Consider the following 25,263-nt stretch of genomic DNA (forward strand, 5'->3'; position numbering starts at 1 on the left):
GGAACTAAGTTGAGTGAACTGCTTGTGTAAAAACCAGGCAAAAAATAGTGTCAAAAACAGAACTGTTACTTCTGCACATGTCTTATCTCCCTTTTCTAACTTCCTCCAGTAAAGCATCGAGTTGAAGAACTGGTCTTAAGAGAAAAATATGGGTTTTAAACATAAATATTTTTTTTAATTTGTGGAAAAACCATACAGCTATTCAGACTCAAGACTACCCTGTGAAAATACAAATTCAAGTTTATTTATTCCTGCATATATGAAGTAGTTAATACATTGTGCCTGTAAAAACACTTATAATTTCATGTACTATTTAACCCACTACTAACTCCCAGAAAACCACAGGTGAGTTAATTTCTCAACAAAATGTTTTGCTTTTCTTTTTTTACTTCCTATTTTTCTGGATTAAAGAGAGTCCTGAGAAGTTAAAAACAGTATATTAATGGACAAGAAAAAAAAGGCTGATATACTTTAAAGTGGCAGTTCTTTCTTTAGAGTACACCCATCAAGATAGGATCTGATTTTTGATTATTTGAATTTTGGGAGGAAAGTAGTGTATATGTTTAAATTAACCTCTTTGGAAGATTGCAGAATTGAAGTTCAGGGAGACCCAGCGTCCTGCTTGCAATCCAGTACGAGATTAGCCAGTGGACAGCGTGCTCACTGTGTCCTGATTATCTGGCGCAGTGACAACCGTATGATGCATCTTCAATTGGTATCTCTAAATGGATAAATTATTCATTCATTAATAAATAATCACAGCATTGTTCAGTGTAAAGAAACTATGAAATATTCTTATTAATAAAGACACCTGTATTGACTTTCAAGAAAGATTAAACAATGCTCAATAGGCTTACAGAGGAAAACCACACTTAAACAATCTAACCTTACACATAGAGGAACTAGAAAAAGGAAAACAAACACAACCTGAAGTGAGTAAAAGGAAGGAAATGATAAAGATCAGAGCGCAGAGAAATTGAGTCTAATCAACAATAAAAAAGATCAATAAACCAAGAGCTTGCTCTTTAAAAGGATAAATAAAATTGATAATGTTTTAACCAGATACATCAAGAAAAAAAGATGAAGAGCCTAACCAAATAAAATGAGAAAAATCCAAGATGAAGGTGAAGTAGGTGGAAGTTACACTCACTTCCTTCCAAGACCCATCTGGAATTGCAGCTGAAATATAGAGCAAGTAACCTGAATAACCAACTGAAGTCTATCTCCAGAGAAGTCTTACAACCAAGGATTTCCAAAAGAAGCCACATTGATACTACTACGAAGGGCAGAGATGTGAGAAGGCCTGGTCCTGCTCCCACGGGCAGTGGCTGAGATTCCTGAGGGATATCTCAGCTGCAAAAGTCCCCCCTGATAAGTATGAGGTCTTAACTCCAATCTGGGCTCCTTACTCCCAAGCATCAGAGCCTGGAACAAGCACCCACATAACAACCGGCTGTGAAAATTTGGGGGATTCTGTCCAACAGGGAGAGATGTGAGTCTGCTAGAGAAAAAGGCACCCTTTTTGCCACAGCCCGCTGCAGCAAGCGTGGTCACGAGGTGAGGTGAGAGACTTAAAAAATAATGGAGAGGACCATAAGCTCTGCTGGCATATGGCACTTTATTCAAGAAACAGCTGTCTTATATACAAACTGTTAATGCCTAAAGCAAGACTGCAGGGAACTAGAAACAATGTTGTTTTTCAAAGTTCGTGCACTCCCTTAAGCTATCAAAAGGGCAAGAAGTTCTCATAACCATCTGGGAATATGACACCTGCGCCAGAGCCTTGTTGTGTCCTTCAAGGCTGGGAACTAGAAGGTTAGGAAAGTGTCAAGGTACCCGCCGGCTCCAGGGACCAGAAACCAAGTCCCTCCACCATTTTCACAGTGGGGGACTCTGTCCTTGGTCCCCTGCGACCTGGTGGGCCCCCACACCTTTTAAAATGCCAAAGTATAAAATCTTGTTCACAGCCATGCATCCTGGACCCTCGCTGAAGGAGGGCCAAACAAACTCAAGTCACATGAGGGGAGATTGGAGTTTGTAGCTTTGTGGAGAAAGGTTAAGGGTTAGCCACCAAAATCCCTGTGGTGAGTCAATGTCCTGCACAACAGATCCTTTCTTGGGTAGGGCACTACCTGCTATAGGGCATCAACCTGGGGGAAAGCAATAGCCCCATCCTCTAAATTCCCTCTCAGCCCACCTTGCAGAGGAGTCGGCTGCCTGGGTAGGGTGTAGAGGTCTGGGAAAGTCCAGGGTGTGTCAGTGACTGAGCTGTGTGGTTTTGGGGTGAGAGGCCATTGCCCCAATTTCCCATAAACCTGACTGACAACTTCCCCTTATAGGAGATCCACTAGCCCAAGTGTCACAGTGGCCCCTCCTCCTGACTCCTGGTGGCCCCACCATGCCAAGATCTAGACAGAATCTGGAACAGACTAAGTTGTGTGGCTCTGGCACATGGGCCAGACCAGCCAGACCAGCACCTTCCACTCACAAGTGATTTACTAGTCCTGTCCTCTCAAATCCTGGCAACACTGCCATCCTGAGATCAGGCTCCTGACAAAACTGGAACAGACTGAGTTGTGTGGTTTTAGGACAAGGACCATTTTTCCCTTGCATGCCCAGCCAGTGCAGAGCCCTCCCTTCGTAGGATCATAGTTCATTCTGTTTGGGCCTGATAAACTCTGCTGGCCTGACCTTGATGACTCCCTAAAACCCTACCCCACCACAAAAGTGTGGGGGCAACTCGATGGGTAGCAGCTAGATATGGTATCCCTGGGACAATTGAGGAGCAGACTCCAACCAACCACCAGCACCGAGTTTGGCTCTGTATCAGTGTAATGACACACGCCCTCACTTGGTGACTCACTGAGAACATACCTCATACAGAACAAGTACTGACAAAGGCTCTTTTGGTAACTGAACCTAACAGGAAACTGACAGGTAGAGGCAAGCAGAGGGGGATCTCAAGGTGCTTAAGGAATTTTTGCTAACCTTCCCCTAGGCCTGGTGCTGGTAAAAGCCAGCTTTTGAAGTGTAAATAGCTCTGCATTTCAAAATTCGGGTCATTCATTCCCAAGTGAAAATATGTTCATTTGCAACATTGAGGTTACAGTGAAATTCCTTAGAAATTTTCCCACGAGAATGCAGTAGTCTCTGCAGGACTGCACCATCGCACCTGTGGATAGACCTATGGTTACTTCGGGTTGGCAGGCTAAGAAGCCAGCAAGATGAGCTGGATGTGGAGAAGGAGGAGCTGATGAGCTGAAGCCTGCCTACCAGGCACTCCAGCTGTCACCTGCCATACTGTTTGACTAGAGCAACCTTTTGAAAATAATGACCTCTGCTTCGATGTTGCCTTCTAGTTGTTCTATGTGTTCCCTTCATTGCCTAATTCTGACCAGTACCTAAAAAGGCCAAGGCATTCTGGGAAAAGTGTTTTCTGGACTTAAGAGAACCAATGATAGTTTGACCACTGAAAATCCAGTGTGTTACACATTTTGCTAACTTTTAGTATTGTCAGACTTTAATTTTACTCATTCTGGAGAGTACCCCACTATATTTTTGTTTTAAATTATTTTCTGGTTAACAGTGATATATAGCAACTTTTATATGTATTTAGGCTCTTTGAATATCCTTCTTTTTTTTTCTTTTTTTTTAAATTTATTTAACTTTTGTTCAAGTACAGTTTTCTTTCTTGTATTCCCAGCCCTGCATCCCCCCCAGTGCTCCCCACACCCCTCCCATCTCTGCCCCCCGTCTTAGTTATTGTCCATGTGTCTTTCATACTTATTCATGTGAGTCCACCCCCTTTTACTCTGTGCTTCTCTCCCCTCTACCCTCTGGACCCTGTCAGCACGTTCTGTATTTCACTGTCATTGGTTACATTTTGCTTGCTTGTTTGTTTTGTTGTTTACATTCCTGTTAAAGGTGATATCATATGGTATTTGTCTTTCACTGCCTGATGAATATCCTTCTTGATAAGTAGCTCTTTACATCTTTCTGTCCATTCCTAATTAGAGTTATTTTTAATTATTAATTTGTAGGAGTTAATCACATCTTTATGATGAGCCTTATGTAAATATGGATATGGATATGTTATATTAATACAAATTCAGGACATATCAAAAATTCAGCACATGTATAAAAATTTAGCACATGTCTTTTTCACGGTTATGACTTGCATTTTCATTTTCTAATAGTGTTCTTATTTATAAAATCCAATATTTCTATCCTTTTCATTATTGGTATTTGTTTAGTCCTGTTTAAGAAAAATCTTAAAAAATCTTGTTCACTTTCCATTTGCATCTTGTTCATGTTTTCTTTAGCCATGCAGAAGCTTCTTAGTTTGATGTAGTTCCATTTGTTTATTTTTTCCTTTATATCCCTTGCCCTAGGGCAGGGGCATCAAACTCATTTTCACCAGGGGCCACATCAGCCTCTCAGTTGCCTTCGAAAGGCTGACTATAATTTTAGGACTGTGTAAATGTAACTACTCCTTAACCAGGGGCAAGGAACTCAGCACTGCTGCCAGGTAGAAACAAGGTGCTGGGCCGGATAAAACAAGATGGAGAGCTGGATTGGGCCTGAGAGCCTTGTGTTTGCCATCTGTGCCTAGGGGATGTATCGGTGAAAATATTGCTGCACGGGACATCTGAGATTTTCCTGCCTATGTTCTCCTCTAGGACTTTTATGGTGTCATGACCTATACTTAAGTCTTTTATCCATCTCGAGTTTATTCTGGTGTATGGTGTAAGTTGGTGGTCGAGTTTCATTTTTTTGCATGTACTTGTCCAGATCTCCCAAAAACCTTTTTTTTAAAGAGGCTGTTTTTCCTCCAGTTCATGTCCCTGCCTGCTTTGTCAGACATGACCTGACCATGTTGACACAGGTTTATTTCTGGGCTCTCTCTTCTGTCCCACTGGTCTATGTGTCTGTTCTTATGCCAGTAGCAGACCACTTCGATTACAGTGGCCTTATAGTCAAAATAGTTTGATATCAGGTATTGGGCTCCCTCCTAGTTTGTTCTTTCTCAAAATTGCTCAGGCTATTCTTGGTGATTTATGGTTCCATATAAGTTTTTGAAATAATTTGTTCTATATCCGTGAAATATATCATTGGTATTTTGATAGGGATTCCATTGAATCTACAGATTGCTTTGGAAAGTACCGGACAATTCCATTTTCTACCTTTCTCTTTTTCTCAAAGTGTAAATCAGGCTATATTACTGGAATAAACCCAATTGGTCATGATTTATTATACTTCTATATATTCTCACATTCAGTTTTTTTTCTGATTCCCCATAAGGTTGGTATGCACCTTGTTTATGTCTGGAAAAACAGTATTTCCTTTTCAGGAGTATTCTCATCCAAATCACTGTGTTGATGCTTAATAATATCTGATTATATCTAAATTATATAATTTCACTTTAGGTCTGACTTCAGGTTTCTTTTACTTAGCAACCAAGGAGAAAGAAGAAATTTAAAAGTGTAAGTTGTTAGGCAAGAGTCAAAAATTTGGTTTCACGGCATCTTTATTCCATTTGTGTGGTCCACAAGATGTATGTTTTTTAAAGCGGCCTTTACTTGAGGACAGTATCTAAGGCAAAATAATTACACTAACTATATCCTTCCATCTGGTTCTTCATTCATGAGTGTACTCTCAATCTTCACTGGATTAGCTAACTTCTCACATGCACTATATTTTTGGTAAGTGCAAGAGCTATAATAAACATACTTTGTATTTGATATAAATCCACAATACATTCCATCATTTAAGTCACTTGTGTTTCTTGTAAACCTGAAAGAGAAAATAAAGAATTACACATGGCTAGTCAGACATTTGAAGCATACTCACACAGAAATTACTTTTCTAATATATCATTGCTCCTAGGCTCTGCATTGCCTTAAAAAATCAATTATCATTCAGAATATCCAGAGTGTCCTCATTTTTATTGACATATATAATGTCAAAGAAAGCCTTATTTTTCACATCTGGAATATTTCCCACATCTGGAATACTTGCTGTTCTTTCCAACATAACACCTCCCTTCCCTAATACCTAATATGACTTAGAATAATGCTGTTCCATTAGCTCCTCCAGTGTAACTGACTCAGTAGTAAATATTTGACACTGTCCTCCTCAAATGTTTTTCATAATCATCAATATCAGGAATAAACCTAATGTATGACACCCTAAGCTTCACATCTTTTCCAAGTGACATATCCCTCTAGGTATGTTTTTAGAGATCTACACTGAAATTCTAAATTTTGTCAGCCCCTTATCCAAGATTATTCATTAGGGATTATACGTTAAGGCAAACTTGTAAATTGAAAATATTATCTCTTGGAAAAAATTAGTATTAATACTTGAGCTTATAAATAATGATTATTTGTTAATAAGTAAATTCATCAAATTGCCAAAAGTAAAAGTTCCTATTCCAGGTGACATAATACAAATGTCATTGATCACACCCCTTTTCAGAAACAAGCTCCACAATAGCATTTAGAATAAAAAACAAAAGGGAATTATATGTATATATGTGATTATACATTATATACAAACATAATGTTATATATACATACACTATTATATAACTTTTATTTTAGTGTTATTTCTTTATAATTAGAAACATCTATTATATTTTTGGTCCATTATAGATTATCTCTCTATTAGTAAAAATTATAAATAAAAATCTTTTTGCTTATGTACTTTATTTTTTAAAATTTATTTATTTTAATTGTTGTTCAAGTACAGTTTTCTGTCTTTTACTCCCATCCCAGCTCACCACCCCACCAGTGCTCCCCACCTTCCTCCCATTTCCACCCCCTTAGTTTTTGTCAATGTGTCCTTTATACTCGTTCCTGTAAACCCTTCTTCCCCTTTTCCCCTGCACAGCTAAAGAAAACAGTATTAAAATAAAAAGAGAACCAACTGTATGAAAAAACATATTTGCCAATGATTCCTCAGACAAGGATTTAATCTCCAAAATATACAAAGAATTTACATGACTCCACTCTAAGAACATAAGCAACCCAATTAAAAAGTGGGCAAAGGACTTGAACAGACACTTCTCCAAGGGGAATGTACAGAGGATTCAGAGTCACATGAAAAGATGCTCAATATTGCCAGCTATCCAAGAGATGCAAATTAAAACCACAATGAGATACCACTTCACACAGGTCAGAATGAACATCATAAACAATGCAACAAACAACAAGTGTCAGAGAGGTTGTGGAGAAAGGGAACCCTAGTTCACTGTTGGTGGGATTGCAGACTGGTGAAACCACTATGGAAAACAGTATGAAATTTTTTAAGAAAACTAAAAATAGATATGCCTTTCAACCCAGCAATTCCACTGCTAGGATTACATCCTAAGAACCCTGAAAGACCAATACAAAAGAACCTATGCACCCCAATTTTCATAGCAGCACAATTTACAATAGCCAAGAGTTGGAAGCAACCTAGGTGCCCATCAGTAAATGAATGGATCTAAAAACCATGGTACATTTACACAATGGAATACTATGCTACAGAAAGGAAGAAGGAACTCCTACCCTTTGCAACAGCATGGATGGAACTGGAAAGCATTATGCTGAGTGAAATAAGCCAGGCAGTGAAAGACAAATACCATATGATCTCACCTTTAACAGGAACATGAAATAGAGAAATTCTACCTTTTCAGAACAAGTTTTCATCTCTACTTTTTCAAAACAAGGTTTCTCTGACATACACTACCTTTATCTTTTCTGCTTCACTCCAAATGAGATATTTTTAACTATATATTTTTTAATTCTCTGTTTGTACTCATTGCCTATTCTGGCCTATTATTGCAAACTTCCAAAGATAGAACTGCCTTGTCTTTTCGACCCATACTCCTTTAAAAAAAAAGACTCACCTACTATTTTTATTAGAAGAAAAACACAACCAAAACAAAAAAGCAAAGCTTCTATGTGCTGTCTGGCCACGGTGGTGAGTGTACAGGGACCGCAGAGCTCAGAGTCAGTGTGGCAGCACCGAACACAATCGCCCTGAGTTCACTCCTGCTTCATGTGCCCTCAACCCACACACACGTGTAAATGTGTGGGCTTGTGGCAGTATGCAGTAGGTAACACTCTGTCTTCTTTCTTCAATCTAATCTGCTTCCCAGATTGAATATATATTATAAACTGCAGATAAAATTTTGACATTATTTTTATGTAAGTCTTTTTTTCCCCATTACACATGGAACAACTGCAACATATGAGTGCATTTAAAGTCACATTTAAATATATTACACAACAAAATGTTTTATAGATAGCTTTTATGCAATATACACATTCAGGTGCATTTTATTTTCTTTATCAGAAATGCTACTCTATCTCCAAAATTTTCATTCAAAAATGGCCAATTCAAGTATCAGTTATAACACAAATTTCAAAGCTAAAACTTATTTTTTGTTATTCTAACTGAAGCATTATCACGTTCTATCTGTTTTTATCTGCAGATTTTTCAATTTAGTCTGATCACACCATCAATGGTGAAGCAACTAAGGGTAGAATCACTCTTTTGTTCATCTATGAATCCCAGCACTTAGCATTATTTTAGACATGTTCAAACCCAAGAAATCATGTTGGCTTCTACAGTGCTCTTAGATAAAAACACTATTTACAGAAATTCTCCCTTTTTTGATTACTATAAATTTATTAGTGGCTTGTCAAGATAATGAGAAGACATTTGTGACAACTTCTTGCATGATTAGATACATAAAAATACTTATGGAAAACAGTTCTTTACGAATGCAATTTTAACTGAAGCCACTTTTAATGGTAATCTACAATGCCCCTGGAGAAAAGTCCTTTACTCATATCAACCAGAAACACTCAAGGAAAACTAAAGACTTACCAATCCAAGGAGGTAAATGCTTCATCCAAGTCTTTGTATTTTGTGGGATATTTCCTGGGAGATAATCCTAGCCAATAGTCATGTAACCGCTGGGACTTTATAAATTCCTATGGGAAATAGAAATGGTTGATTAAAATAACCACCTCCCATTTCTTTATATTGCCTCGCATATAAATTCTTATAAATAACTGTCTGAATGTAACATTTTCTAAAATTATATTATTTTTCAATCTTATTAAAGAAAATTGAGACTTTTTTTACTGTAAGACTTCCTGTAGCATTTGTACATCCGTTACTGTAGAAGGATCTACCAATCCACACATAACTTTAATTAAGGGTCAATGTAGTTTACAGGATTCAAATACTGAACAGTAAATATTTAGTCTGGGGGCAACGAGGTGGCTAATCACTACAAACATATGTTAATAGAAACAGAGAGCAGGGGAAAAACAGCAAAGTGAGATGATAGGGGTTATAGAATAGAATTTAAATACAGTCCATATTTTTGTAGCTATAATAGCTTTTCTTTGAGTAAATAACTGTGAATGGATCATTTGAGGAAGAGCTATGGATTGATTTTTGCTCTTTTTATACAGAAGGCAAAGTTGCTTGAGTGAGGAAGCTGAGTATTTTTAGAAAATGAATTTTTGGCTTAAAAATAAATATGATTATTATCTGAGAGGCCAGAAATTCTGAGTAATAAGCAAAATATGGAGATACTAATTAGATATTATAAAATAATTATACAAATAAGTCTTCCAAGGAACTCACTTTTTCCTGGATTTCCTGGATTTCCTGGACTCCTTGCAATATAGCTGCCTTTGTCATTCCATCTTAATTCTGCTCTTTATATTTTACCCAAACTGTCTTTTTATTTTAGTATGTGTTGACTTTGTCTCTTAGTTAAACAAATGCAAAATGGTGAAAATAAAGAATCTCCTCCTACGTACATTTTATGGAATTGGTAAACCTCAGGAATAATTTCCAGACTTTCTGTTTTTAGATAAATCCTCATAAATTGTGTTCTGCAAATTGATCTTCACATTTGGAAATGTTTAAAGACCTGATTCTCGGTGCCCCATTACTATACGTCTGCCCAGCCTCTCAGATTCCACTGATGCTAAAGTTCTAAATTTAAAGTGTTGTATGCTGTACCTTAGCTATCTGAGATAAGTGTGCTAAATCTCAGTCGCTTCACACCCCAACTAGAATAAGCCGCAATCATGTCTGGATTAATACGTATCTTCCCCAGCATGCATCACTCCTCCTTACTGTATCTTGAGAAAAGTGACTTCCTCCCTCCCAAGCAGAGATCCATAAAACCTTACCAATACACTTTTGTTCTTAATCTTCAACAGGCTGGCATTGTGAGCAGAACATGTCATGTCACTATTTTGCCATGTGTCATCATTGTTAAATAGTTTATAACAGCTGTCCTCATGCCACATCCATTCTTTTGGACAAGGTTTACATCTATGCTCTGGAAGAAGAATGCTGTTTTACTTGGTGTATGTTGACAGACTTCATTATTCTCATGATTCTCATTGCCCTCTATGTTAGATTAACCAGATTTACTTGTTTTCTTCTTCTTATAACAAAGACAAAGAAAATCCATCTTGTATTTTAAGCCCATATCTATCACCACAATGTGTCTAGAATATATTGGGTTGCCCAAAAAGTCCATTTAGTTTTTTTCCTTAAAATAAAAGACACATTTTTTCATTTTCACCAATAACTTTATTGATTTGGATATTTTGCATATGTCAGCTATCTTCTGTTAATGGCTTCTAGCGAGTGGAGTCCAGGGGTGCTGCTAAACATCTTCCAATGTTTAAGACAATACCACAACAAAGAATTATTTGGCAAAAATATCAAGAGTACCGACAAACTTTGTAAACCACTTTTGACATGTTTGATCAGTCACAGCACCTTCTCCATGTACTGCACAAGTCTTTTTTTTTGCATTTTTACCTTTCTTGAAATAATAAAGAATAATACACTGACAATGTTGCATATTCCTTTATCTTCAATATTAAAATGACTGCACAAATGCACCAATTTAGATACATTTTATTTTAAAATGCATGCTGATATGACAGTTATTACAATATAATCTAACAAAGTTTTTCAAATGAAGTTAAGGACAACTAAGCACTACTAGAGCTATCGTATGGAAAAAAATACTAAATGAACTGTTTGGCCAACCTAATAATTTGAACAACACCTTTCAAACTAAAAACTTGGATTCCAGCATATTTTCCCACCTCAGAAGCCCTGGATAGTGATTAAGTCAATTCTCTTTTTGTCATTCTTTAAAATTACTATATGGTAATAAAGGTTAATCACAAGAAACATTGGGTGGTGAGAATCAACCCCACAACATCAATCCTGCCTTCTCCAACTATGCCATTTCTAGCTCTGACTTGTTGAATATTTGGGCGACTTTGCAAGAGCACAAAGAACATACTTTAGTTATTACAGTGATAGGAAGTATTAAAGATATTAAAAGACAAATGTCTTCCAATTCTAAGGGTAAGGTTTAACTTTATTTTCTCTTGACTCTCATTAAAAATCACTGAGGTGAGCAAAAGGGCAACTCTTAATTGAACAATGATAAAATAAAAATAAGTAAATAAATAAACAAAAGTGAAAAATTCACTGAAATTTAGGGCACCTTTGAAGAGATACCCTTTTCTCTCTGTCATGTGTTGACCTCAATACCCCCCAAAAATCTAGTGAATGTCAGATTAGAGAAACTGCACATTGTTTAATGTCTCATTAAGTTATTGCTATCCCCTGTAATTTTGGGGCCTATGTTATTATTACTTTTTTTGTTTTTCTTCTAACTGCATAGAAATATCAATTTCTCTGTCAACTACATTTCATTCCTTTTCCCAAAAAATGACTTCCTAGGAAAAGACTGATTCCTAAGTGACACCTAGGTTTAGTTCATTGTCTAATAAATAACTTAGAGATGAATATAGGATTACCTGGTTCTTTTCTATATAGCTCATAACATAATTTGGTGGCCAGTTCCTGCAGTGTGGTAGAGATGTTCCTGATCTTGTTGCAAATATACATATTATGCATCAGTTGTAGAGAAACATTTTTCTGAAGTTCTTCTTTGACATTTTGTAGTTTTTTTAATTTTCCCATTGCTCTCTTTGAAGTTAGGTGAACTCCAGATCAGAAAAACAAAATGATTTAAAAAATTAATCTTTTAGTAGACCCATAACCTCCTTTTTTCCTGAAATAGTAGTAAGACTATTAGGAGGATCCAAGAAGGGGGAGGAATGAGTGGAAGTTACACTAAGTTCCTCCCGCAACCAATCTGGAATTACAACAAAATTATGGAGAAATCATCTGGAATAAACAACTGAACAATAGTAGGAGAGAAGTCTTATAACCACAGACACACAGAAGAAACAGCATCAACACAACATGACTGGTAAGGATCGTGGAGCCGTGAGAGGGCTGGCTGGGCCTGCATGAGTGGCAGTTTAAGTACTGGAGGGATATCTCAGCAGACTGGGGGTTCCCCCTGAGAAGCGTGGAGTCTAAAACCCAAGCTGTGCTCCCCAACTTACATTACCAGAGCTTGAAAAGTATACAGATAACATCAAGCTGCAAAAAGTGGCCGGGTTTCTCTCTGACAGAGATGGATGGCTGGAGAAGCAGAGAGGCATTTAAAGGGCCAATGCATAAATTTTTCACATGCAACCGCTTACCCTGTGCACTGGCACATGGGGTGGGATGCAGAGTGGACTAAAGATGCTTGAGGAGAAACAAGATGGTAGCCTTGGGGAGAGAACTGAGAGAGGAGCCACCAGGATTCCCGTGCTAAGTCATCCCCCAGACTGCAGAAGCCATCTTGCTCGGGCATACCATGCCCCTCTGAGTGGCATCAGCCTGGGGGGAAGCAATAGCCCTGCCCCATAGGAAATACTCTGCTTTACCCTGTGGTGCTTAAGCCTGACTGCAGAATGGAGAATGATTAGATTAACAACTGAAGGAGTCAGCCACAGAGGGTAGATCTCTGGTAGTCTTGAACAGGCTGCCAAAGGCCAGACTGGGACACCATCTGACATCACCAGAGGTGGATCCAGAAAGAAAAAAACAATGGTAAATACTAGATGCTACTGAGATGAATTCCACCATGGTTTTTTCCATAATGTGCAATATTTTCTTTTCTGCATAGTTCAGTAACATGCATTACTTATCCTTAAAGAGCATGCGTATTAAGTCACTAAATTTTATATTATAGTTTATTTCAATGCTTACATTTTCCTCCTCCCTTCTCTTACCCCATTTTACCTTCTATTTTCCTCTTACTATTTTCATTTTAAATTTTGTTTTCTCTCTTGCTACAGCTTGTTTCCATTCTGCACTCTTACTATTTCTCTCCTGTCCAGTCTCTCAAAACCGATTGTCTTGTAAATGGTCATCTCACAATCTTTTTCCTGTTCTTAAAAAGTACTCACTTTCTCTCTCCGCCTTTAGCAATCTTTGCTCATTGTTTGTGGATAGGGTAGTTCTTGGTCCATTTTTTTCAACTTTATCTCTAGATCTTAATTATCCTTCTGTTTCAAATCTCAAATTTTACCATTCCTCTCCCCTACTCTATTCTGCCTTCATCCAGCCCATTCTTTTTTTATCTCAAAGTTTAATTTTTCTCTGTCTGGGCCTGGTTTTCATTCCTCACTTTTAGTGTTCTTTCTTCTATGATCTCAAAATCATTTCCTTTTTCTCTAGCCAACTTTTTAACATTTTTCTTTCTTTTCCTCCTCTTATTCCCATCTCACCTATATTAATCTTAGCTCATTTATTGTTGATATGTACTGTAATGGATCTTTTTCTCCATTTTTTAATTTTTTATTATTTATTTACTGTTTTACTTTTTCTTTCTCTCTCTCGCTTTATTTTTTATTTTCTGTTTAAACCTAATATTATACACTTCTCTTCTGTCCAACTCCATTTTGCCTTCTTCACTCTTTTTTTATTTGTAGTGTAGATTTTACTTTCTGTCTTTGCATTGTTCCAATTCCCTACCCTTATTAGTGTACTTCCCTCTACCCTCTCAAACTCATTTTTCTTTCAGTTAGTCACCTCATATTTGCTTCTCCTTTATTATATTAGTCTTAATCTCCTTACACCCTTATTAATTAATACTAAATCATTTGCTCTTGATAGTGCAATTGTGAGTGGGTATTATTTTTGCAGATGTGGGTCTTTTTCCTGGGCTTTGTGGTTTTGTTCTGGCAGCGCCTACACAACAGCATGCAAGACATGGTGGGTGGAATGACCCTCATTCAGCCAGCTGGAGGGGAAGAATGACCCAACAATAATCAAAGCCCAATTATATCCAGAGAGCCAACATAAACAGCATAAAGAACATTCCAAGAGCATCAAGTTTAGGAGATCAAGGAGACTGCACCACTAAATCCCGCATGTCTTCTACCATAGCAGTTAATACCACAAAGACAGAAAGTCAAAGTAGATCAATTTGAGAAGCAGAAACAAACAAGAAAAGTCTCCCCTAAAATTGTGAACAAAGAAACAACACCTAATTGAAAGGAAAGGAGGAATCCCCAGAAAGTTGCTAAATGAAATAAAGGCAAGTAAACTACCAGATAGTGAGTTCAAACCAATGGTAATAAGGAAGCTCAATGAGCTCAGTGAGAATTACAAAGAGCTACAGGAAAGCTACAAGGAACTTGCTTCGAACTACATCAGCATGAAAAAGGACATAGAAACTATGAGTAAGAGCTGGGAGGAAGTAAAGAAAACAATTTTTGAATTGAAAAACACAGTAGAAGGAATTAAAAACAGGAGGACAAGGTATAAAAAAATTCCCATGAAGACCAAGAAAAGGAGAAAAGACTAAAAATGAATAAAGATGGATCAAGAAAGCTGCAGGATAACATGAAACATAATAATATCCATATAATAGGGTTACCAAAAGAAGAAGAGGAGGAGCAAGGGGTAGAAAACTTGTTTCAAAAGGTAATGACAGAAAACTTTCCTAACTTGATGGGGGAAAAAGTCATAAAAGTCCAGGAAACAGAGAGGGTCCCAAACAAGATGAACCAAAGAGGCCCACTCCATGATACACCATAATTAAAATTGCAAAATTCAAAGACAAAGAGACAATGGCAGCAAGAAGAAACAGGAAGTAACATACAAGAGATCTTCCGTAAGAATATGAGCTGATTTCTCAACAGAAGCACTACAAGCCAGAATGGAATGGCAAGAAATATTACAAGTAGTGAAAAGCAAAGGTCTGCAACCAAGACTCCTCTACCCAACAAGGCTCTTGGTTAAAATGGAAGGTGAATTGAAGAGTTTCCCAGACAAGAGAAAGTGTCTGGGAAATACCCTGACCAAACCAGCACTGCAGGACACACTGAAGGGGCTACTTTAAGAAGATAAAGTGACACACTCTTTTTTTCTCCTTTGTGAGCCAGAAAGGGGGGAAAATGGCAATGAATAATAGCCTATCAATAATAACCTTAGATGTGAATAGATTAAATGCTCTGATCAAAAAACACAGGGTAGCTGAATGGGTAGGAAAACGTGGCCTGCATATATGCTGCCTATAAGAGACATACTTGAGAGCAAAAGACCTACAAAGATTGGAAGTGAAAGTTGGGAGAAAATATACCAATCAAAAATACAGTGAAAAAAATGCCAGGGTTACAACTTACTTGCAATAGATTAGACAAAAATAGACTTCTAAACAAAGGCCATAAAAAACATGGAAGGACACTTCATAATACCCAGTGGTAGAATCCATCAAGAAGATGTAAACATTATAAACATATATATGCACCCAATAGAGGAGCTCCCAAATACATAAAGAAAATCTTGGAGAACTTCAAGAAAGATATAGAGAGAAACACACTTATAGTAGGGGATTTTAACAACCTACTGTCAATAATGGATAGATCTTCCAAACAAAGTACCAACAAGGATATTGTAGCACTGAATGGCAAACTAGATCAAGTGAACTTAAGTGATATATACAGAACCTTTCACCACCACCCCCAAAACAAAATACACATTCTTTTCAATGCACATGGAATACTTTCAAAGATAGACCATATGGTATGTCACAAACAAGTCTCAACAAATTCAAGAAAATTGAAGTAATATCAAGCATCTTTTCAGATCATAATGGCTTTAAACTGAAAACCAAGCTAAAGAAAAAAACAGTCAAATTCATGGATACTAAATAACATGTTATTAAACAATAAATGGGTTAACAATGAGATCAAGGAAGAAATTTAAAAATTTCAGGAATCAAATGAGAATGAACAAACAACAGCCCCAAACTCAAGGGGACACAGAAAATGCAGTCTGAGAGAAAAGATCATAGCAATACAGACCCACCTAAAACAGATAGAAAACCCTCAAATAAACAACCTAACCCTGCATCTACAAGAACTGGAAGAATAACAATCAAAGCCCAGAGTGAGTAGAAAGGAAATGATCAAGATTGCAGCAGAATTAAATGACATAGAGCCTATAAGAACAAATCAAAGGATCAATAATCCAGGATCCAGTTCTTTGAAAATATAAACAAAATTGACAAGCTTTTAACAGCTTATCAAGAAAAAACAGGGTGAAGACACAAATAAATAAAAATCAAAAAAGAAAGAGGAAAAATTACAATTGATACCACAGAAATACAAAGGATTATTAAAAATTACTATGAACACTATATGCCAAGAAATTTGAAAACCTAGTTGAAATGGATAAATTTCTAGAAACATATAATCTTCCGAAACTGAATCGAGAAGAAGCAGAAATCCTGAACAGACAATAACAGCTAGTGAAATTGAACCAGTCATCAACAAATTCCCAGCACTCAAAAGCCCTGGACCAAACAGTTTCACAGAAGAATTTTATGAAACTATTAGGAAGAGCTAACCACTGCTATCCTTCTCAAATTATTCCAAAAAATCCAAGAATATGGAAGTCCCCTGAACTCTTTTTATGAGGCCAGCATCATCCTAATCCCAAAACCAGATTCAGACACAACAAAGAAGGAAAACTACAGGCCAATATCACTGACAAACATAGATGATAAAATCCTCAACAAAATATATTGGCAAACCAGATCCAGAAATACACTAAAAAGTTTATGCACTATTATCAAGTGGGATTCATCTCAGAGATGCAAGGATGGTACAATATTTGCAAATCAATAAATGTAATACATCACATAAACAAAGTGAAAGACAAAAATCACATGATCAGAAAAAGCATTTGATAAGGTACAGCACCCATTTATGGTAAAAACACTCAGCAAAGTGGGAGTACAGGGAGCATTCCTCAACATAATAAAGGCCATATATGAGAAACCTACAGCCAACATCATACTCAATGGGCAAAAAATAAAAGCTTTTCCTCTAAGATCAGGATGTCATCAAGGGTGATCATCTCTCACCACTTCTTTTCAGCAGAGATTGGAAGTTGTAGCTACAGTGAACAGACAAGAAAAATAAATAAAAGGCATGCAAATTGGAAAGGAGGAAATAAAACTGTCATTGTTAGCAGGTGAAATGATAGTATACATAGAAAGCCCTACAAACTCCAGCAAAAACTATTCAACTTAGTAAGTGAACTTGGCAAAACAGCAGATACGAAGTCAATATAGAGAAATTGAAAGCATTTTTATATACCAACAATGACATATCAGGAACAGAAAATAGGAAACAAACCCTTTTACTGTAGCAAGAAGAAAAATGAAGCACCTAGGAATAAGCTTAACTGAGGTGAAAGACCTGTACTCAGAAAACTACACAACACTGAAGAAAGAAATTAAGGAAGACACAAATAAATGAAAGCATGTATCATGTTCATGGACTAGAAGAGTTAACATCATTAAAATGTCTATTTTACCCAAAGCAATTTACAGATTCAATATAATGCCCATCAAAATGATGTATTTCACAGATATAGAATAAATACATCAAAAACTTATATGGAACTGTAAACAACACAGAATAGCTTCCGCAATTTTGAGAAAGAAGAACAAAGTAGTAGAGATCACAATACCTGATAGCAAACTATTTTGATTACATGGCCTTTATAATCAAAACAGTCTGGTACTGGCATAAGAATATACACACAGACCAATGGAACAGAACAGAGAGCTCAGAACTAAACTCATATCTCTATGGCCAATTAATATTCAACAAAGGAGCAGGAGCATAAAATCGAGTAAAAATTGCATCTTCGGCAGGTGGTATTGGAAGATCTGGACAGCTACTTGCAAAAATGAAACTAGGCCTCCAACTTACACCATACACAAAAATAAACTCAAAACCACAAAAGTCCTAGAGTAGAACACAGGGACAGAAGTTTCAGATATTCCATGCTGCAATGTTTTCATCAATATGTCCCCAGGAACAAGGGATATAAAGGGAAAAATATACAAATGAAACTTCATCAAACTAAAAAGTTTTAAAGAACTCACATGACTCCACTACAGGAAGACAAACAGCCCAATTTAAAAAATGGGCAAAGGACCTTAACAGACATTTCTCCAAGGAGGACATACAGAGGGCCCAGAAAGGATGTTCAGGAAATATGAAAGGATGTTCAGCATCACCAGCCATCAGAGATGCAAATTAAAACCACAATGAGATACCACTTCACAAGAGTCGGCATGGCCATCATTAATAAATCAACAAATAACAAGTGCCGTTGAGAATGAGGAGAAAGTGGAACCCTAGGGCACTGTTGCTGGGAACGCAGACAGGTGCAGCCACTGTGGAAAACTATGGAATTTCCTCAAGAAACTAAAAATGGAACTACCTTTTGACCCAGCAGTTCCACTGCTGGGAGTATATCCTAAGAATCCTGAATCATCAATTCAACAGAACCTAGGTACCCCAATATTCATAGCAGCATTATTTACAATAGCTAAGTGATGAAAACTGCCTAAGTTCCCACCAGTAAATGAGTGGATCAAAAAACTCTGGTACATTTACACAGTGGAATACTATGCAGCAGAAAGAAAAAAGGAATTACTACCCTTTGTCACAGAATGGATGGAACTGGAGAGAATTATGCTAAGTGAAATAAGCCACGTAAGAGACAAATACCGTATGATTTCCCCTAAAACCAGAACCTAATCAACAAAACAAAAAGCGAGCAAAATGGAACCAGAGACGTGGAAATAAAAAACAAACTGACAGTAACCAGAGAGGTGGGGAGAGGGGGATATTGTGGGAAGAAAAGGCACAGTCAAGTCAAGGAACACGTATAAGGGACCCATAGACAAGGACAGTGGAGGGGAGATTGATTTTGGGAGGTGGCATTGGGCAGGGCAGGGGAGAGCAATGGGGGAAAATCAGGCCAATATAACTGAACGATAATAAAAATTATTTTGAAGAATATTAAAGGTCTAGAGCATTCATTTCACAGGAGTGAGCGAAAGAGATTATCATACTGCAAAAACTTGTAAGTCCTCTCTTTGTTTATATATAACTTATAATCCCTCCAAAGCCTCTTTTCAAATAGTGAACTTCCTTGTAAAACTCATATAATTCTAGGTGCCTTTCTCTTCAATCAAAACATGGGTAATACATACATATGCTTCCTAAGACTCCCAGTCCAATCACCAGCAGAAGGCACAGAAGCATAAGAGCCATGTCTCTTTTACGTAGCCCATGGGAAGGAGCAGGAGGCGCTGTGGAAAGCAAATTGGCAAAGAAAACAGGAAATGGTGTACATCTGAATTTGACTGATTGATTGATCCATTCATTTAGGTTGTGTTTTCTTTCCTAATATATACATGGTAAAGTAATAACACACAAGGACACCTTTAAATGCTTCTTTAAAAATATGTCAAGAAATACTCAAAAACACTTTTTAGCTTTTTTGCATTAAACTAGTTTTCAAAGAGAGTTCATTGTTAGGCCGATTCAAGAAACACAGGCCAAAAAAAAAAAAGCAGTTTACAAAAGAAAAGTAAGTAACCCATTCAATCTGGACACAATATATATTTTCCGTAAAAATTGGAGGAACTGAGTACGAGGCAGGTAACAGAAATCAATTTGAGTTTTCCCTTGTTTGAGTGGACAATTGGGGGATGTCAAAGAAAATAATTTTGGTTACATATGTTTTCCCCAGAAAATCATGTCTATGGAGCATAGTGATAGGCTGTCCCTTTCAATGTCTCTGAGTGTCCTTATGAAGCTATATCATTGCCTTCTTAAATTTGTTTTATCATTTTTTAACAACAAACTTCTGTTGATTGTTTTCTTTTTACTAAAGAGTAAAGCCCAAAGCAATTTCCTTCTTTTTAAAAGCATGATTTATGAACTTTATATGATAATTATTATACTTAAAAAATGAAAGAGGAGATATTACAACTGAAACTACAGAAATACAAGAACATAACAGACTGCTATGAATAATTAATTAGATGCAAACAAAATTGGATAACCAGAAAAAGAATAAATTGCTAAAAGCTCACCATGATTTAATCATAATTAAGTAGATAATTTGAACAGATTTATTACTTGTAAGAAGATTGAATCAGCAAGCAAAAATCTCTCAACAAACAAAAGTCCAGGACCAGACAACTTTCCTGCAAGATTTTACCAATATTCAAAGAAAAATTAATGCCAATATTTCTCAAAGTCTTCCAAAAAATAAAATATGAGGGAACACTTCCAAGCTCACTTAAAAGGCCAGCATTACCTTGATACCAAAAGCAGACAAGGATACTAAAAGAAAAGAAAATCACAGACTAATATTCCTTATGAATGTAGATGAAAAATCATGAACAAAATATTAGCAAACTGGATTAAACAATAATTAAAAAATATATGCCCCAACCAAGTGGAGTTTATTCCAGGTATGCAAAGATGGTTCAACTTCCACACATCAGTCAGTGTGATACCCACATTAAAAGAAAAAGGATAAAAATCATTTTGATCTTCTCAAAAGATGCAGAAAAAGTATACTACAAAATTCAGCCTCAATTTATAATAAAACTAAACAAAGTGTGTATAGAAATAATATACCTCAACATAATAAAGACCATATATGTGAAGCCTATACACAGCTAATATCATACTTACTGGTGAAAAGCTAAATGCTTTTCCTCTAAAATCAGGAACAAGATAAGGATGCTCATTCTTGCCACTTTTTATTCAACATAGTTTTGGAATCCCTAGCCATCCAAATTGGGAAGGAAAAAGTACAACTGTCACTATTTGAAGATGATATGATATTACATATAGAAAACCCTAAACCCTAAATAAAACTGTTAGAACTAGTAAGCAAATTCAGTGAAGATGAGGATACAAATTCAATACACAAAAATCGATTGCATTTAATTACACTAATAATGAACTATCTGAAAGACATATTAAGATAAAAATTCCATTTATAATGGCATCAATAAAGAATAAAATACCTGAAAATAAATTTAACCAAGAAGGTGAAAACCTCTATACTGAAGACCACAAGACATTAAGGAAAGAACTAATGAGAACACAAATAAGCGGAAAGATTCCATACTCGTGGGTTGAAATGATAATCACTAAAATATCTGTGCTACTCAAGCAATATACAGATCAGTGCAATTTTTATTAAAATTCTAATTGTATTTTTCTCAGAAATATATCAAACAATGCTCAAATTTGTATAGAACAATAAAAGGTCATAAATAGCCAAAGCAATCGATCTTTGGAAAAAAGAACAAAGCCAGAGACATCACATTCTCTGATTTCAAAGCACGGTTGAAGTTTTTCAAAGAAAAAAACAGGGTACATTGAAAGTATATATATAAGGTCGTAAGGGTAGATATTACATAATATAAAGTTCACATTATACATTATAGACTTTAAGCTAGATAATGAGAAACGTAGACAAAATTCAGTAGTGAATGAGACATGATTTCAAGTTTTCTAGAGAGTCAAAGAATTTCCAAAGTGGAAATTTAGGATAAGACAGATTAGTAGAACCAGAGATGAGAATGAATGCATTAGGGAATAGAAACAATAATTGTGCATTAAATTAATGTTATATGCATCTTCTTATACTATAAAATGGAGAAATACAAACAAGGAAATTAAGATTAAAAACATTGCAAAAATTTTAATTGATCCTCCTTTAAAAAAAATCGATATTATCTCCCTCTCTCCTTCCCTTGCCCTCTAAAGATAAATAAATAAAATATTTAAAAATCGATATTAAAGGACAATTTCACAAAATTGAGCTGTTTCTCTATTTAAACTTTTACCATGCTGATAATAAACAGGTACAATAACAAACAGCAAAAATTGTATTCAGAGTAATGTTAGTATTTAAAAGAATGTCACATTTTATGGGAAAATAAGAACTTAATAAAATAGGAAAATTCTTCTATTACTCCCCTCTCATAATGCCACTATTCCTATAAACTTCTTGATTTCTCTGTAACTACTGTTTATTTTATTTCTAACCTAAATACATTGAGTTCAAATATGGATATGCTTGGGCAGATTTCATCCAAAAAACCAGGACCCAGGAGGTAGGAACTGTGTATAATAAGAGGAATATGGGATAATAAGAGGAATAAGTAGGATGAAAATCAAAGTATATTTTAATGAAGCATAAACTGGTAATCATCACAGGTATTCCATTTATATCTGATTGAAATTAGAATGGAAGAATACAAAGCTTCCAGGTATAGCGTAGTTTTGAATGTTTTATCTTCAAATATTTCTTTGTCTCTTTTCTTCTTTAATCCTTTAATGTGTCCTTTATTTAACTTAAGCTCCTCTATATTTTATTAACTTGGGAAAAGATCACCAGATAAGGAGAAGTATTAGCACAATATATGCTTGACTTGGTAGAATATCAAATAAAATCAGATACCTCTGACTCTCTCTCTGCCATAGATACACACACACACAAGCATTTTTTTATAAAAAGGAATACAAATAACTATTACTTGTCTTGGCTTCCTTTCATGGGGAAAACAAACATTTCACAATCTAGCCACATAAGAAATAATACCCTATTTATTATCTTGAGTGTTATATTAAAAGATAGAAATTTTTTTACATTTTGAAAGATTGAATGTTCAAGATGTTGATCAATGCCTTTAGAAACCCCTTTATAATAATTCGCTATGAACACTTCTGGTGACTTTGATAAAAATGAGAAGCTTAATTAAAATTCCAAGTTGAGGGGTCATTGTCAATTCATTACTATCTACGGCGCAGGACTACTACCCTTACCCCTCCATCACCTTCTACGCTCCCCTTGTACCAGCTCACAGAACACCCATAGCTCAAAAGCTTACCTTTTATACCAGCTTGGTCAAACTTCTGCGTATGTTCTATCGTTCTGGAGTCCTGGAATTTTAGATTTGCGTAAGTAACTTCTTCAGACATCGATGGTTATGAAAAGGAAGCTTGACAAACTGTAAAAGATGAAGGTAGCCTAGCAGGTGGATATTAAGCAGCAGTTGTGATTTTGAATTCGGTTTATAAACTGAAGCTGGAAATTATGAGCCTAAACTTCTGTTTCCAAAATCCACTCAACCACTCATAAGCATTCAAATGAGCGGCTGCCCTGTGGTGGGTTCAGACAAGAACAGAGAGCTGGTACAGGAGAAAAACCCTTCCTCACCTCTTCCCTTTTCTCATTTCTCTGTGTCTACCAACTGCAGAGTAGCTTTCAAAACTGTGTCTGGGCATTTTATCAGTGTTGTGCAAGAGGTATGAATCACTAGCGCAACATGATGCAGATACAACAGAATTTATTGGATACAAACTCTCAAGCAGAGAAGTAACAGAAGGGACACAATCCTCAAACTCTCACTACTCTACAGAAATGGCCTGGCACCACGTTCTGCCCATGTGATGGCAAAGATTCGGATACACGGGGTTTGCCATAGCCAGGAAGCTGCACACACACACACACACAGAGCACTCCTAGAGAAAGGAGGAGTGTAAGTTCCACCTTAGCACCTTGTTACAAAGGCACAGGCTAGCCGAAAGGAGATAGAGAATACCTAGTTTCTTAACGTCAAGAAATATACTAAGGGACCCGGGGCTCTGGAACCTTGCTAGGGAGTGTGCATACCCAGGTTGGTATGCCAAAGGTCCTAGAAATAGCTGTGCAAGCCAGGAACCCTGAGATCAACCTTGCTGTCTTTCTGCAGCCTGGCTGTCATTTTGAGCCAGTTGTCAGCTAAGCTGCCAAAAGGAGGAAGGAAGTGAGGCTCCATCCAGGGTTACGCAGGCAGATGTTGGGTAAGTATCATGCAACGTTCTCAAGGGGGCAGAGGTTCATTCATTTCATGATTAAGTACGCAAGGTGGAGCTGCGGGTTGTGGGATGATTGTGTTTGAGTACAGTAATTTCTTTCTAATTTTCATTAGTAACTCTGACCTTAAAATTCATATTGGTGTTTCCACACATAAATACCATAAATACCATTCTCTTTTACTAAAGAGAATGTAATCAGCTTTTTAAAGGATTTAATAAAAAATTAACTTTTTGTTATATATTAGAATAGACAGTAATAGTGAAATTAAAAATATCTTTTTCACAAGAGCTACAAAAGAAGAAAAATACAGATTCAAAATAATTAAGAATATATACAACCAAAATGAAGAAAACTTTAAAACTGTTGAACAAAATTAAAAATGAAAAATAGGAAAACATGCTTCTGGATTACAAGCATCAATATTATATGAAAAAGTCACTTTTCCTAAACGTATCTAAACATGCAGTGTCAACTAAATTAAACTGCTAATAGATTTTCCCCCTGGTGTTACCGAACAAGGGTCCGAGGGGGGGGCAATACTTGGCCCACAGAGGGATGCCAAAAACTGCTTCAGAAAACAGAGGCCCCTCCCAAGGATGGTATACTAATATCTATTGGGCTCTTCTGTCCGCCGCCAATTGGAAAGACATCTCTCAATGCCAGAGATTTGTGAAAAGGAAACAAAATGTTTACTTAATGCTATTCAAGCCTAATGCCTTCCTTAAAATATTAAAGTCTTTAAGGGTATACACCTACACACACACACACACACACACACACACACAGCGCTCCCTTCTCCCACTGTCCCAACTCCGGGTACCGTAAATCAGGAAAAGAGCACATGTCTGTTGTTTTCAGGTTGCTGGCACTGTGAGCTGTGTCACCTGCCTGTCCAGGCAGGATCTCCAATTAATCCAAAGTCATGCGGCACCTTTCACTGGCAAGAGTTCTTTGTACCAAGTTCCAGTCAAAGTCTCTCCTGGTTTCCAGGCCACTCAGCCAAAGGGCGCACGCCAAAACCGAGTGGGCCTCTTCCACCAAAGCCGCACTCCACCAAAAGTGCGCGTCTTTCTTCTTCACCTGGCCGCAGGGATCTCCATTCTG

General features: G+C 36.6%; 1 protein-coding gene across 2 annotated transcripts; it reads right to left on the reverse strand.

Moving 5' to 3' along the window:
- Positions 1-5,509: 5,509 nt before the first annotated feature.
- CLEC12A (C-type lectin domain family 12 member A) lies at positions 5,510-23,510 on the reverse strand. Of its 2 annotated transcripts, XM_037068387.1 has the most exons (6): positions 23,189-23,509; positions 19,478-19,576; positions 11,868-12,056; positions 10,206-10,357; positions 8,878-8,984; positions 5,510-5,793 (listed from the first exon to the last, which is right to left on the reverse strand). In XM_037068387.1, the coding sequence occupies exons 1-6, from the start codon at positions 23,277-23,279 to the stop codon at positions 5,616-5,618; spliced, it is 816 nt and encodes a 271-aa protein (XP_036924282.1). In that variant the 5' UTR covers positions 23,280-23,509; the 3' UTR covers positions 5,510-5,615. The 2 variants fall into 2 exon arrangements, with proteins under 2 accessions (XP_036924282.1, XP_036924284.1); XM_037068389.1 differs by lacking the exon at positions 19,478-19,576 and having other exon boundaries at positions 23,189-23,510.
- Positions 23,511-25,263: the final 1,753 nt, after the last annotated feature.

Source organism: Sturnira hondurensis, unplaced genomic scaffold, assembly GCF_014824575.4.
Source record: "Sturnira hondurensis isolate 20B ecotype Veracruz unplaced genomic scaffold, ASM1482457v3 Scaffold0017436, whole genome shotgun sequence".
Classification (NCBI taxonomy): domain Eukaryota; kingdom Metazoa; phylum Chordata; class Mammalia; order Chiroptera; family Phyllostomidae; genus Sturnira; species Sturnira hondurensis.

Bases quoted from the DNA above. Each gene is read 5' to 3' on its own strand.
- CLEC12A (XM_037068387.1), bottom strand. From the start codon at position 23,279: ATGTCTGAAGAAGTTACTTACGCAAATCTAAAATTCCAGGACTCCAGA. The intron at 19,577-23,188 runs GTAAGCTTTTGA...TGCTTTCCACAG, and splicing joins TGACCAAGCTGGTATAAAAG to CGCCTCCTGCTCCTTCCCAT. The intron at 5,794-8,877 runs GTAAGTCTTTAG...TTTCTCTTTCAG, and splicing joins GCATTTACCTCCTTGGATTG to GTTTACAAGAAACACAAGTG.